This window comes from Stigmatopora argus, chromosome 2 (genome assembly GCF_051989625.1).
Source record: "Stigmatopora argus isolate UIUO_Sarg chromosome 2, RoL_Sarg_1.0, whole genome shotgun sequence".
In the NCBI taxonomy this organism is placed as follows: domain Eukaryota; kingdom Metazoa; phylum Chordata; class Actinopteri; order Syngnathiformes; family Syngnathidae; genus Stigmatopora; species Stigmatopora argus.
This window is the reverse complement of record NC_135388.1, coordinates 18,813,843-18,829,528: the sequence shown is the minus strand read 5'-3', so window position 1 is coordinate 18,829,528 and position 15,686 is coordinate 18,813,843. Positions and strand designations below refer to the sequence as shown.

Here is a 15,686-nt window from a genome sequence, read left to right as displayed (position 1 = left end):
CCCTCCTCTACCACACCTGAATCTAATGATCAACTCATTAACCATCTGTCTGGAAGCTTCATAACGATCCCGATGATTTGATTCCGGTGTGTTGGTGGAGGGAGACATCCAAAACAGACTGGATAGGGGCTCTTGAGGACTGGACTTGCCACCCCTGGTCAAGGGGTGGAAAATCAGCAGCAGGATTGTAATGCATTTTAAATGTCAGTCATCAGTTTTGAAGGCAGTTTAACAGTGAATTTACTTTCCACACACCATATCCAAATCTGGGAATGTGGGAGGAAACCGGAGTACCCAGAGGAAACCTACGCAGGCCCAGGGAGAACATGCAAACTTCACACGGATGGATGTCACCTGGATTTGGACCCAGGACCCCAAAGCTGTGAGGCCGACACGCTAACTAATTTCCATCTTTAGTCCCTTGTGAAGGTTGAAGGTAAGGAGAGCTCAAAGCTGATGCATGCATTGGCGCCGCCATCTTCACCCTCACATTCATAACTAGGGGCAATTTAGAGTGTTCAACAGCTTACATGCATGTTTTTGGGGATGTGGGAGGAAACTGGAGTACCTGGAGAAAACACACACAAGCCCAATGTGAACATGCAAATTCCACACAGTGAGGACCAATGTGGAATTGAACATTCGACCCCAGAACTGTGAGGTCAACGTGCAAACTACTTAGCCGATGAGCCGCCCGAGCGAAAGACGTAGGACCAAAATACTGCCCTGGGTGAAACAGTGGCCTTGTGGTCCGCTGATCAATTTTCATATGCCCGTGGCAAATTATGTGAATATCATTGAATAGGGCCCGCCTACAATATGTTGCACTTTGCAGTTTTATCACTGTTCATTTAAAAGTGTCTTTTCCATTAGCGTGTAGAACTGTGTAAACTGTGTAGAACTTTAATGAAAAATAATTTTCAGCAGCACTGTGATCGTTTGGTTTGCAGATCCACCTCACAGTTCTGAGAACAAGGTTAAAACAAGTTTACATGTTCTACTTGTACCTGCGGGTGTTTTCTACGGGTAACTTATTTAACTCCAACATCCCAAAAACATGCCTGCTATACCTCATTGAACCCTTGATATTGTCCTTTGGTATGTGTGTGAGTATGAATGGTTGTTTGTCTCTTTTTGCCCTGCAATTGGTCGGCAACCAATTCATGGTATTCCCTGCCTAATACCAAAAGTTGGCTGGGATCAGCTCCAGCACCCCCAACACCCTCATGGGGATAAGCACACCAGAGAATGAGTAAATAAATTATTTTTAAAGGAAAATGTGTCCCACAACATGCACGCTACCCTGTTAGAATAACCATTTCAGCATTGCAGAATAAGAAGAAAACAGTGAATCAAATATGTTGGATTTGACATTATTAAATAGTTTTACAAAAGAATGGATAATGCACAGTTATGTCCTCGCCTCCTTTTTTTCAGTTTTTTTAATATTAAGTTAGCCTTTGTATTTAAAGTCCCATTCTATCCCATGGAAATACTGTTAAGCATTAAATCAGAGTACTAGTACATTATTTTTTACATCATATTTACATATGATTTATCGACTTGGTGAGCAGTAAAAAAACAGCTTTTTACTCCCAATAGAAAGTTATCCTTTGCACATATTTGTAACCGAGTATGCAACACTGCTTCCGTGATTTTAAAAGACCAAATAAATCATGTAATGAAAATTGTACCATTGATCTGAAGGATGAGCTATTCAAACTTTTGGTATAATTTATTGGCTACTATTGATTAAAAGAAAGCTGTTTTTTATGTTTCCTTTCTCTTTTCATGTCAGAAAAAAAGGCAATCATCAAGGTGCATGCGAGCTCAGTTTGGCAAATTAGGAAGATGTCAGAACAGATATTAATTTTATGAATGGAATAAAAGTCATGGTTTTGCAGGAAAAGAAATAAAGTAGGCCCCAAATTCAGTATATAAGTATCTTTTAAAATCTCCCGAGACTACCTGCATAATTTATTTTGTCTTCAACACCACCAAGATTATTTGAATACTTCAGAACAAACTACAAAAATACTTACAAGCTCAGTTAAAATGAGTAATAGTAATAATAATTGTGTTGTTCCATAAAATGTACACACCAAAAATCAAATAAAGTATGAGAGCAATGTCCCAGTTTTGTTTCCAAAAGAGCACTTGAGCTCGAGGGTTGACACTTTTGAAATCAAAGTGGCATTGCCTCAATACATAACAAACAAAAGAACATTTATTCTCACCTCAAGTGCTCCCAAGCTCAGTTCTGAAATTACATTTTAAATATTCAACAGAAATATGTTTCTAAAAAAAAATCAGTTCATACTCAAATATTAAAAACATCAGGGCCATGTTATAATATTTCTAGTTTTTAGATCTAACGATTCTGTTTGGAATTAAACTACTATCTTCCCTGTTGTATGATAAGGATGGACACCTTGTTGTATCCGATTTAAATCTCAAAATTGAAAACAGAATAGTAAAACGTATTCTTATCAGGCCATATCTTTTTACTTCTTTCCAAATACTGCCATCTGCCGGACAAAGTTTAGCAAAACGATGGAGCGTCATTGCAAGGAACATTATTAAAAAGACGATATCATTTATTGTTTTCATAGTCGTCAGTAGTTAAAGCAAAATATATTTTCCCCTGGTGGTTAAAACAATATGAAGCAATATTACAATGCTGTTGTTTAATAATAATACTTAATGGTTGACTCGTAAAATCATATTAAAAGTTTATATAATCTGGCCCATCACCACCGGTATGCATACATTTATATATTAAAACATTTATTCAGGATCATTAGGGGAATAAAATTTATTGTTTTGACATTTTTCTCTTCATCATATGTGATAAAGCTGGAAACTTGCCAATCAATTATTAAAGTAAAACATTGATGGATTCTATCATTTTAACGTTAAATGCTGGAATTCAAAGTTGAAATGAGTCTAAATCCAATGACCGATTGAACACTGAATATTATATCAGTAGTATATCGTTAATGACTTTGATGATGTGAAATTAAACAGCCCTGTCTGGTGACTGTTATTGTCTCCAATTAGACACTAGAGGGCGCTGCTATCCTGCGTTAAAACACGCCACTTGCGAACGTGAACAGAGAGTTAATATGTTGCATTATTGATAGGACTGGGCTATATTTGTAATACGTGATGATTGTGACGTAAGCCTGGCGATTTGGTCACGAGACAGACAGTTAACTACCATTGACGGTGCCTGACGTCTACTCGACTTTGACTATCAGAGGATTGTAGCGAATAATGGCAGCCAACCCTCCCAGCCAAAAGGAATTAGACGTCATGCGCCGTAGATGGCACTGAAACATGCCTATTCCCAGCCAGTCCTCCAAGTTTAAATGAATTGGACGTCTTTGGTGGAAGGATCATCTGAGCTTAGGACAGAACTTCAATGAGCGCGTCAAAACGCTTTGTTTTTGTGCGTAAAAGCCATCTGAGCGCACAAATGGTAAATCCTGATGAAGACGGAATACAATAGCGAATCATTTATAATATAAAAATAATGAAGCACCTTCATCTCCTTCTGGATGAAACCATTCTAATGCACTACCCAGTCTTTTCTGCTTTAATAGAAAGCTACATGTTCCGAAATTGAGTCCTTGAGTCTAACAACCTGTGTCATCAAATTATGCGTTCATCTAAAGAGTCACGTTGAATTTTCTATTCCAGGGTGCGAGATATTCCCTTGATGTGGGATGGCGCATGAGAATGTGGTGCGGTGATGAGAATAAAGGAGCAACGCCAAGGCGCACGCATCCCGTCGTCCGCCGCCTCATCCTCGACCTCCACCCCGACTTTCTTCACATCACCCCGCCCGTCCATCCGTCCGTCTGCCTGTCGGATCCTCCTCCCTCCAACCCTCACAATCGCCCCCGAGAGCCACTCTGGGCAGGGGGAAAGAGAGGCGGAGTGGGGTCGGGGGGAGTGAGAGAGCCCAAAATACACGCAGACACCCCACATCACCTAGACTACCTGAGGGAGGAGGACGCACAAGTGCGGGCGCGTCCGTGCGTGCCAGGCGAGCTAGGCAATAAAAAGGACAACAACACGCTGAGAACTGGAATGAGAGTTTAGCTCAGACACTCTTTGGGGCGAAGAGCTCATCTTTGCTGCAAAAATCAGCCTAAATGAGGACACGCTGAGAGGAGTCATGCATCTCAACAGAGCAGAAGATAGCAGCAAAGGTGAGTTCAATATTTCTCTTGCATTCACCCGAGGAATTCTATTGATCCGTTTGATAGAGTTTGAAGATCTCGCGTTAGCAGATGCCCTTGAGTGTGTGTCGCGTCTATGTGATGCTGGCGGGGTCATTGCAACAAGCTGCCAACTGCCATCTCCTATTGCTCGTGTAAGCCCCCTTCGTCGCCCACCCCAAACACACTCACGAACCGTGCATGGCAGCGCGATGGGATGTTGCAACACAGCCCAGGTGTCAAGTCAGTGAGGCAGCCACTTGAGCACTTGTTGTCACCAAAGTGACATCCACCTCAGAGGTGGCCCAAACCCAACATCACAAGGTCATCCACATCGCCCATATTAATGAGTACTCTGCATTTTTTTGTGTGTGTGTATGTGTGTGTGGGTGGGTGGGTGTCTGTGATGACGCTCTTGCGCGTATATGTCTGGCTGGAATGATACTGTGGGTCTATCGTTGTGGCCAAAATGGAACAATTACACCATGGAGTGAGACAATCTTTCCATCCGGACATGTTATGAAGGAGTAAATGGATTGCCACACATCTGCTTGCACCATCATACACTGTGTAGTAAGGCTTCGGTTGCCAACACCTGGTGCTCATCTTGAGAAAAAGAAGAAGCGCCTTTTATTTATCGTGCGGGAACAGAGCGTGGTGTTGAGAAGAAACACAACTTCAATCAGTCTCATTCCCTGAGGAGTGGTGAATAAGTGAAATGGAATATTTTTCCATTTTGTCTTCATTTGTATTTTCAGACCATTCAGACCTTCCACGTTTTTGTCCTAACCCATTTCCTCAGATGAAGACCACTGACATGTTTTCTATATGTAGTACGTGCAGCAGTCAAAAACACAGCAAAGAAACCCAATTCCAATGAAGTTGAGATGTGTTCAACATAAATAAAAACACGATAAATTCATTCATTCATTTTCTGAACTGCTTATCCTCGCGAGGGCTGCAGGGGTTGCTGGAGCCTATCCCAGCTGACTTAAGGCACAAGGCAGAGAACACCCTGAATTGGTGGACAGCCAATCGCAGAGGAGATGGACAACCAATTACACTCACACTCATACCTAGGGGCAATTTAGAGTGTCCAATCAGCCTACCATGCATGTCTTTGGAATGTGGGAGGAAACTAGAGTACCCGGAGAAAATCCACGCAGGGCCAGGAAGAACATGTAAATTCCACACTGGAGGACAGACCTAGGATCGAATCCAGGACCCCAGAACTATGAGGCTGACCCGCTAGCCAACCAAAACACAATATACAATGATTTGGAAATGTTCATTAATTCCTTTTCCATTTTGCCTATCCTCACAAGGGTCGTAGAGGGTGCTGGAGCTTATCGCAGCCAACTATGGGCATCAAGTGGGGGAAAACCCCGAATTGGTGGCCAGCCAATCACAGGGCACAAGGAGACAGACAAGCATTCACACTCACTCATTCTTAGGGGCTATTTAGAGTGTTAAAGTCTTCAACCAGCCTACATGCATGTTTTTGGGATATGGGAGGAAACCGGAGTACCTGGAAAAAACCCACGCAAGCCCAGGGAGAACATGCCAACTCATCACAGGTCTTTACCTGAGATCGAACCCTCAATCTCAGAAATGTGGTGCCGACGCGCTATCCTCTCCCACCGGGCTGCTCCAAATAATGTTCAAACTATATTTAAATATATACATTGCGAAGACAACACATTTCATTTGCTAAATCATCATTTTTTTTTTAACCCTATAGGGTCAAATATATCATTTTTGATCCACGAATTTCAAGCAATGTGATTTTTTCTCCCAGTTAAAAACATGGATCATATATGGTGGCTGTCCAGTGGACTGAGTGGTTAGCATGTCGGCCTCACAGCTCTGGGGTTCTGGGTTCAAATCCAAGTCGGCCCACTTTTTTGGAGTTTTCATGTTCTCCCTGGGCCTGTGTGGGTTTTCACCGGGTATTCTGGTTTCCCCCACCTTCCAAAGACATGCATGGTAGGCTGATTGGACACTGTCAATTGCCCCTAGGTATGGTGTGAGACTGAATGGTTGTCCATCTCCTCATGCCCTGCGATTGGCTGGCCACCGATTCAGGGTGACCCCTGCCGCTGGGATATGCTCCAGCACCACCCACGACTCTAGTGAGGATAAAGCGGTTCAGAAAATGAATGAATGAAAAAAAGGATCATCTATCATATAAATTACATTTAAAATGTTGTCGTATTTTTGGTCCGAAGGACCAGTAAACGTTCAGAGTTTAAAGAATATGAATCTGTTTTCAATTATTTAGTTGTTTTTGACTTAAGGATTAAGCAAATTCTCACTACAACTTTACATTTCCTACAAAAGCTGCAACAGGGTCATGTTAACACTGCGTTACATCATCTTTTCTTTTGACTAGGTTCAATAACTGAGCATATCAAGCGTTGACGCTTTGTAGCTGAAATTCTTTTCCATTCTTGCTTAAAGTGCAGCTGTTCAACAGTCCAGTGTCTCCATTGTCGTATTTTACGCTCCATGACGTGCCACAGATTTTCATTAGGAGAGTAATCGGGAATGCAGGAAGGCCAGTCTAGTACTCTTTTACTATGTTGTATTTTGTGGTTGACATTGTCTTGCTTAAATAAGAAGGGGCGTCCATAAAAAAAGACATTTTTTGCATGGCAGCATTTCTCCAAAACATTTATTTACAATATTTGGACTCGTCAGACCACAGAATGCTTTGCCACATTTTACAAACTGAGTCCCTTTTTAGATGAGGTCAAGTACAGAAAATGCAGAGGCATCTCTGGGTGTTCTTGATAAATGACTTTTACACTACAGCACATGTGTCAAAGTGGCGGCCCGGGGGCCAAATCTGGCCCGCCGCATCATTTTGTGTGGCCCGGGAAAGTAAATCATGAGTGCCGACTTTCTGTTTTAGGATCAAATTAAAATGAAGAGTATAGATGTATATTAAATTTCCTGATTTTTCCCCCTTTTAAATCAATAATTGTAATTTTTTTAAATCATTTTTCTGTGTTTTTAGTTCAAAAATCATTGTGTAAATCTAAAAATATATTAAAAAAGCTAAAATAAACAATGTTTTAGATCTATAAAAACTGAATATTCAGGGCTTTTAATCCCTTTATAAAAAAAATCTAAATATTATATCTAAAATGGTTCGGCCCACATGAAATCGGGTTGACGTTAAAGCGGCCCGCGGACCAACCCGAGTCTGACACCCCTGGACTAAAGAATTGAGTTTTATTGCTCTTGTGTATGTAGCATTGAATTCTATTTAGTGACATTAGTCTTCTGAAGTCTTCCTGAGCCAATGTTTTGATGTACTTTACATATTAATGTCTGATTTATCTGTTTTTGATCCATTGCCGCCTAAGGGATCGAAAGTCATATGGATTCAGTGTTAGTTTTCAGCCTTAACGTTTACCTGTAGTCATTTCCCAATTAGTTTTTTCCCCAGTGGGATGTTCTTAACAGGTGTTTGATGAGTGTTTTTCTGTTGTTTTTTTTAATTTCTATTTTTTTAAATGTGTTAGTGCCATGAAATACAAAGTTTATGATTATTTCCGTAAGGCATATATTTGTAGTGAATTATAAAATCAAATACAGGTTGAACCTACTTTGCAAATCAACATAGTTTTTATTCATATATAACACAACATCCCAACCTTATTGCAGTTTGAGTTGTACTAGCATTTTATGATCTTAATGTGTTACTGACACTAATTATTCAATATGACCATCATCTTTATTTGTGTGTGTGTGCGTGCGTGTTTGCGTGTGCTGCTAATCATATATCATTAGCAGGTCCATTTGTAAACAACGCTATTCACACATATGAGCAGTTTGCTCATTATGCTATTATGATTCTGGCGAGGGATTGCTGTGTTTTTAGTACTTATCTGAAGCCTCCAAGGTTTATGGCAGCTGATTTCTAGATTTCTTCTCGCTGCAAAGCTCTCCAGTGACACACCTAATGCTAAAAAGGATGATTAAAAAACAATACTCATAGTGTGACTGAACAGTGACCGTTAATTGCATTGAAAATATCACACAAAAAATGGTTTGACATAATTATGAATGTAACATAAGTGAGGGCGGCCCGGCAGATGAGTGGTTAGCGCGTCGGCCCTACAGCTCTGGGGTCCTGGGTTCAAATCCAGGTCAGTCCACCTGTGTGGAGTTTGCATGTTCTCTCTGGGCCTGTGTGGGTATTCTTGGGGTACTCTGCTTTCCTAAGACATGCACGGTAGGCTGATTGGACCCTCTCAATTGCCCATAGGTATGAGTCTGAGCGTGAATGGTTGTTTGTCTCCCTGTGCCCTGCGATTGGCTGGCCATCAGTTCAGGATGTCCCCCGCCTGTGGCCCAAAGTCAGCTGGGAAAGGCTCCAGCACCCCCCATGACCCTTGTGAGGATAAAGCGGTTCAAAAAGATGAAATGAAATATGAATACTTTCATTAATATGTTTATTAAATCAAACTCGAGCAGCCCAGGGATAAGTGGATTTTTTTGGTGAAATGAATGAAATGTTTATTGTTACGACCTTTCAGACAACCACGTGAAAGCTCTCTATTTCTGTATTTATTGCTATTCCTCTTATTTCCAGCATGTAAACAATAGTATAGGAAGACTGGGAGCATTTCATTTTTTATTCATATTTGTATTACAATAATAACCGGCATAAAAATACTTCAATATACCCCATGGGTCTGAAGGTCCATTAGTCTGCTCTCTGGATAATGCATTCTAGTGAGAACACGATCAAACGCACACTGTGCATGCTGGATTTCCTGCTTTTGTTTTGATACCCACCAAAGGTAAACAAATAAAATCAGGCAACAGAAGATATACCACTTCTCTGAAGCAGGTTTAGAAATTTTACAATAATACAATAAAAAAATAATTTGCTTACAAATTGTAAGTATAGCCTAAAAGATCAATAATGCTGAAAAGGTCCAGAATGAAATTATGTGTAACAGTTCAAATAATAATTCAGCATTCTGTTACGAGGTGTAGAGTTAAAATAATGTGATATATAAATCTGCTTGACCCAGCTCTGCTCCAGAGAAAACATTGCTTGCTGTCACAAATCGTGCAACTTGAGCTTTACTGGTTCACCCATTTTTATCTTGAGGCGACCGCTTATCCTCAGCAAGTTTGTGGGACTCCGTCGTCTTGCAAACTTCCACACTAGACTGAACATCAGTTAATCGCTAGTCTGACACTTTGACGACCAGACAAAAGGAACACGTAAGATGTTTGCTAATTAACCCAAAATACTAGAAACAGCATGATAGATCCATTATTTTGAGCTGTACATATGAGTGGAATGCATAAATTGGTGTAAATAAACTAGAATACGCAGTGTCAATTTTATCAGCAAAGATCATTTGTCAGTCGCAAGACAGATACTCTACATCAGGGGTCTCGAACTCAATTTACCTGGGGGCCGCTAGAGGCCGAGTCTGGGTGAGACTGGGCCGCATCAGGATTTCCACAAGAAAAGCACTGATAAAACATTCAGTCCGAGCGGAGTGATCGGCCTCACGGCTTCTCCTCCGCCCAGCTGATTGGAGGAATGAATGAGTGAGTGAGCGAGGCACTGGACAGCCCGGCCGATGTCCCGCCCTCCATAGCCGTATACCTCACCGTGATTGGTTCATTCAGCTCCGAACCAAAGTTCCCTCTAATTTTTTGTTGGTCTGAGCAGAAAGACAACCTCCCTGAGCGCACTGAGTACCAGTGTGAGCGACATCATCGGTACTCGGATGATTCGCCTAAAGACGTTTCGCTGACGGACGTTTGACAGACGGGCAGGTCGCCGAATGGACGTTCCGCCGAACGTTCATTCGGCCGAACGGAGGTTTCGCCGAAACGGGATTCGAACGCTCGCCCCGCCGGATCGTGTGTGTACAAGTTTTTCAACCTCGGCCCGCGGGCCATATACGGCCCGTTAGGATTTTTAATCCGGGCCGCCGCCGGTGTTGTCCAAATTATAGTAAAAATCAATGTTCGTCTACCATCAATGGCAGCCCGGGAATAAGCACTCTTGGGCGGGCATGGCAGTCCGGGAATAAGCACTCTTGGGCAGGCAGATGTAGCAGAACCGAGCCGTAAAATGACAGCAATCGGGTCAAATCCATCCTAAAACAGCATTTAATGATTAAATACAAATACTGGATGATATCGCGATGGAGGCAAAAAAACGTCTATAGACGTCCATTCGCCAAACTGCTCAAAATGCTCTCAAATTCGGTCAAATCCAGCTGAAAACAGCGTTTAATGATTAAATACAAATACTAGTATTTGTATTTAATCATTAAACTAACAAATACTAGTACGACCTGTCCATCTGTCAAACGTCCGTCGGCGAAACGTCTTTAGGCGAATCATCCGGTCACGACATCATCATTGCTCGCTATGGGCACACCAGTATCACACCTGCCACAAGCAGGTGCATGTCAATGTTCCCTCTAATTTTTCATGTAAAACATGCTGTAAAACACGAAAAACATGAGTGGACAGAGCTACTGCCACTGGCTGCCACTTAAACGGCGCCATCATGGGGAAAGGGGTAAAAAAAAAAAAAAAAAAAAAAAAAAAAAAAAAATATATTAAAAAAAAAAAAAATTCGATTTTTTTTTTACTGCGCGCCATATGATTGCTACTGCGCAGAGAAGACGAGAGTAGTGCGCAATTGCGCACGCGCGCAGCTTAGAGGGAACATTGCTCCGAACACAAGTGTCATTCATATCAATTTTGCGGGCCGCACGAACATTAATCTTTCATATTAAGACGGGGGCCGCAAATTATCGTCCCGAGGGCCGCAGTTGGCCCGCGGGCCGCAAGTTTGAGACCCCTGCTCTACATCAAGGGTGTCGGACTCAGGTTGGTTCGCGGGCCGCTTTAACGTCAACTTGATTTCACGTGGGCCGGACCATTTTAGATATAATATTTAGATTTTTTTTAAATAAATGGATTAAAAGAACTGGATTAAAAGCCCTGAATATTCAGTTTTTTATAGATCTAAAACAGTTTAGTTTTTTACATATTTTTAGATTTACAAAATAATTTTTGAACTAAAAACACAGAAAAAAATGATAAAAAAATTACTATTATTGATTTGAAAGGGGAAAAATCAGGAAATTTAATATACATCTATATGCTTCATTTTAATTTGATCCTAAAACAGAAAGTTGGCACTCATGATTTACTTTCCCGGGCCACACAAAATGATGCGGCGGGCCAGATTTGGCCCCCGGGCCGCCACTTTGACACTTGTGCTCTACATAAAACTGACTAACTGATAACTCGAACCAATTTGCAATGCTTGGATATTTTGGAACTAAACAAAACAGTTTGATTCATACAAAAGGGTTTTGAAAAGTTGAATCACTTGACCCTCTTACCAGCATGTCTGGTTGTGCTTTTTACTTTGCAATTATTGCTAAATAGTTGTTGGGTAAAGGAATAAAGAAAAAAAACTGTGCGGGGGTTTTGCAATCTGGATGAGGTTGCATCAAGGAAGTAGCCTACTAAGAGTGTGGGATGAAAGTGTTAGTACAAATACACGGAATTTGTGGACAGAAATAGATATCTGGAGATTGAGGCAGAGAGACAAAGTGTGGCGGTGTAGATTTTGGGAGAAAAACTTTGTCACGGCTCCCAAAAGTAAGTCTTTTGAAAAAGACGCATTTGGAGAAGGAAACACTTTCTGCCTTTTAATTTGAGAATCAATTTTGGAAAGCAACACTAGTCTCCAGACAATGCACATAGTGAAATTGTGGCCAAAGAAAGAAAAAAACGCAATTACAAATAGGAAGCCGTTTATGATTTCGAATGAATTTTTAAAATAGAGTAAATTCTTATATAGTTTAAAACAAGGCCTCTATTTTTGGTAACATCGCAACTACGGCAGGGTGCAAATGAATGTGACGTGATTTCCATGTCAGGCTTGCTGTGTCTGTTTGCCAAGTTGGCTGCAGGTTGGGCCTGCCTGGCACGGAGACAATCTGATGGCAGTGAAACGATCGAATGTTACACCTGCTTTGGCCACGTCTACGTGCTTGTCAAGTGCAATTTTGATTCATTCGGATGATTTTTGGCCAGCGAGACAATATTTAATCCTGCATGCACCGGTGTAGTTGATGTCTCATGTATCTATTCATAGTTGGGCATCATACCCATAGTTGCAAGTCATTTGGTCTGAATCTTTAGTGTTGTAGGCAAGTCGAGTTGAGTCATGAGGTTATGTTGAGCTGATCGCAGGGGACGAGGATATGGACAACCATTCACACTCACACTCATGCTTGGGGGCAATTTAGAGTGTCCAGCCAGCCTACCATGCATGTTTTTGGAATGTGGGAGGAAGCCGTAGAAAACGCATGCAAGCCCCGGGGAGGACATGCCATCTCCCCACAGGAGGGTCTTTACCGGAGATCGAATCTTCGATCTCAGAACTCTGGTGCTGACGTGCTAACCACTCATCCGCCAGGCCGCCTACAATGTGCAAAATGCGAAACTTATTTAGAACGAGTCGTTTCGAAATTAATCGTTAAGTTAAAATGGCGATCCAAAAACTAAAATTTTAAACATTGAATTTTTTTTTCATGTAAATTGCTTAAAATCTTCTTGATATTTTTTTGATACAAAATGCGTACTTAAAAACTGGCGTGGTAAATACCAGAGGATTCTTAGTATTTTGCATCTCTGCGTTTGTCTAAAAAAGGACTGACATTGGAAGACCACTGAAAATGTTTTGTTTCATAATCGTGTCATAAAGGCTGCAACTAGTATCAACTACCTCCAATACTGTATGGAAAGATTCCTGGTGAATCATTTTATATGGAATGAAGACAAAGGTGCGGTCGGTAAATGGGCGGGTGTGTACCAAATGCAGGTGAGAGGGGCTTCTTATGGTGTCACATGGGAGAAAATAAGAGCGACCCTTGGCTTCGTCCCGCTTCATTGACCAGGTTGCAAAAATGTTTATTTCAAGTGAGTCTGTTAAGTGGCTAGATGCTGTCTGTCCATCTAATTGACAAAGGGTAAAAGAAAGTCCATGTACAAGATGCAAGCACTTAAGATAGGATCTTATGCGAAGAGATATCAGCACTCGAGCCAGGAACAGATGGTGAGACGAGTTGCATGTAGAATTGATCCTCCTGCCAGTACAAAGAAGGCAGACACAAATGACAGACATTCAACAGCAAACTTCTAAGTGTGGCAATGATGAAGGATTGCAATAGACTGCCTTGCTGTTGCTGTCACCTTCCACATTTGCACGCTTGTGTTATTATCATTTATTTTGGTACTGTTTGCTCTTTCAGTACTTCTCCCCCCCACCTTTTAACCATTATATCTCCCTGGAGTGCTGTAATAATGCATCGTGAACGATGGCTAACATTGCCGCTCAATACAACAGTATCTCAGCTTGATTTGGTCTTGTTCTGGAAATAGCCCATTTCCTAACAAACATTCATTCTTGACAGGTAATTTTTTCATTACAGGTGGCAGGGAGGCAATTAAATAAGCTAATGCAAAGAAGCTCTTATGGACTATTAAATGTAGCTGAAATGTTTACTTCCCAGTGAATTAAATTTAGTCGTATGTGCATTAGTATTATTAGGAGTTGTGGGTCGACTTTGGGGTGAGGGGCTGTCATGACAGTGATATGCCGACCTTACAGAGTGCACAAGCGTGCGCAGCTGCTGCCTCCCACCTTGGTAGGCAGGCACTCAATATCCTGCCGGCACTAGCTGGCATCCAACAAACCACTATATTTCATTTCTTCTGCCAGCCATCATTAAATCTTTATGTATGTGCTTACATGGATGGCTATAGGGTCAGTTGTGTAGATGTGCAGATGTGCCTCATATTTTTCCATCACAGTTGGTTTCTGGGCAAGTCGGTGTGTCGGTCTCAAAGAAAATTGCTGTAGTTGTACAGTTTGAGGTTACTGAGAGTTTATTTACTAAAATGACTTATTAATTGACTTTTGAGACTTTGTGGTGGCCAGACTATTTATGATGAAGGTGAGTAAATTATCCATTAAACTGGAGAATGTGTAAACATTCTCCAGTTTAATGTATAATTTACTCACCTTCATCTTAAATAGTCTGGGTTAGTGGTTACTACTATTTAGATATCTTTGCTGCCCTAAATAAATTGCGAAAAAAAAGCATTTATGAATTCATTAAAAGATGCAAATAAAAAGGACATTGCTAAGATTTCAGCATAAAATGTGATCTTGAATTGAATGCATGTATTGCAATTATACAAGTAGAATGGGATTTAAAGCTTCACCTTAAAGTGTACACATAAATAGGCATAAAAAATTACCTACAATAAAAATGAAATGAGTTAACAAAATGATGTATAGTGGTTAGCAGCACGTGACAGAGGTAGCTATGGTGTTTTAGTGCAAGATGAAAATTGGTAGTGCTAAAACTCAAGTAAATGTCTCAACCATCTCCTTCAGTCATACGTTTGATAGTTTGCTTAAATGAGGGTAACAAAATAAAAAAACAAAGATAAAAAGCTACTTGAGAGGATATTAAGCAGCTTTGTTTCAATTAAGACATAGTTTTTCCTAAGCGTTTGTTGTGGTTGCTAAAACAGTACACAGTTGTCTAAGTAGTAGTTAAATATATCTGGTTCAATGGTAAAATATCATAATAGTGGGTGAAGTTGGTATATAGTTCATTCATTCATTCATTTTACAAACCGCTTATCCTCACAAGGTTCGCAGGAGTGTATAACAATGGCCAAAATGGAGGAGACACCCTGAATTGGTGGCCAGCCAATTAATTGTAGGGCACAAGGAGACGGACAACCATTCACACTCATACTCATAACTATGGGCAATTTAGACTGTCCAATCAGCCTACGCTGCATGTTTTTGCGATATGGGAGGAAACCGGACAACCCAGAGAAAACCCACGCAAGCCCGGGGAGAAGAAAAACGCTAACCACTCGCCCACCAGGCAGCCAAGTTATACAGAACATAGTAGATATAAGAGATGAAAACATGATGTTTTCATTTTATAAAATGCATTGCATTCATTATTCTGTTTTTGAGTCATGGGACAAAACCTTAAATGAATGTGATGCACACAAAATACAAAATAAAAGCTTACTCATTTTATTTTTAAAACATCAAGTTTTACGATGTGTAGGTATTTTTACATGTATTTGAATTCTTGTGTCTTTTTACTCTCCAAAAAGTTGATGTTGCAAAAAGAGAAGCAAACAAATTAAAGTTTGTCCTTGATTTGTAAGAAACCTGTGAGTATAAAATTATTTAAGTTCTTTTTCCAAGAGCTTTATTCAAAGATAATCTTGACTATTGGAAGTCATGCTAACAGCGTAATTAAAATGTAGAATGTCAGAATGAATAAAAAATATTTCTATCAGGAGAGTAGATAATTTGTCTTTTAGCAGACTTAGTGGATACTTTTAATC

The 15,686-nt window shown here is 40.7% G+C and overlaps 1 protein-coding gene across 1 annotated transcript in view; it reads left to right on the top strand.

Moving 5' to 3' along the window:
* The first annotated feature begins 355 nt into the window (after nucleotides 1–355).
* The window catches only part of syt7b (synaptotagmin VIIb), a 96,147-nt gene continuing 80,816 nt past the window's right edge, over nucleotides 356–15,686 (top strand). Inside the window, exons 1-2 of the mRNA XM_077593878.1 lie at nucleotides 356–436; nucleotides 3,703–4,217. Of these exons, the coding sequence (XP_077450004.1) occupies nucleotides 4,184–4,217 (34 nt within the window). The 5' untranslated portion in view covers nucleotides 356–436; nucleotides 3,703–4,183. The remainder of the gene's footprint in view (nucleotides 437–3,702; nucleotides 4,218–15,686) is intronic.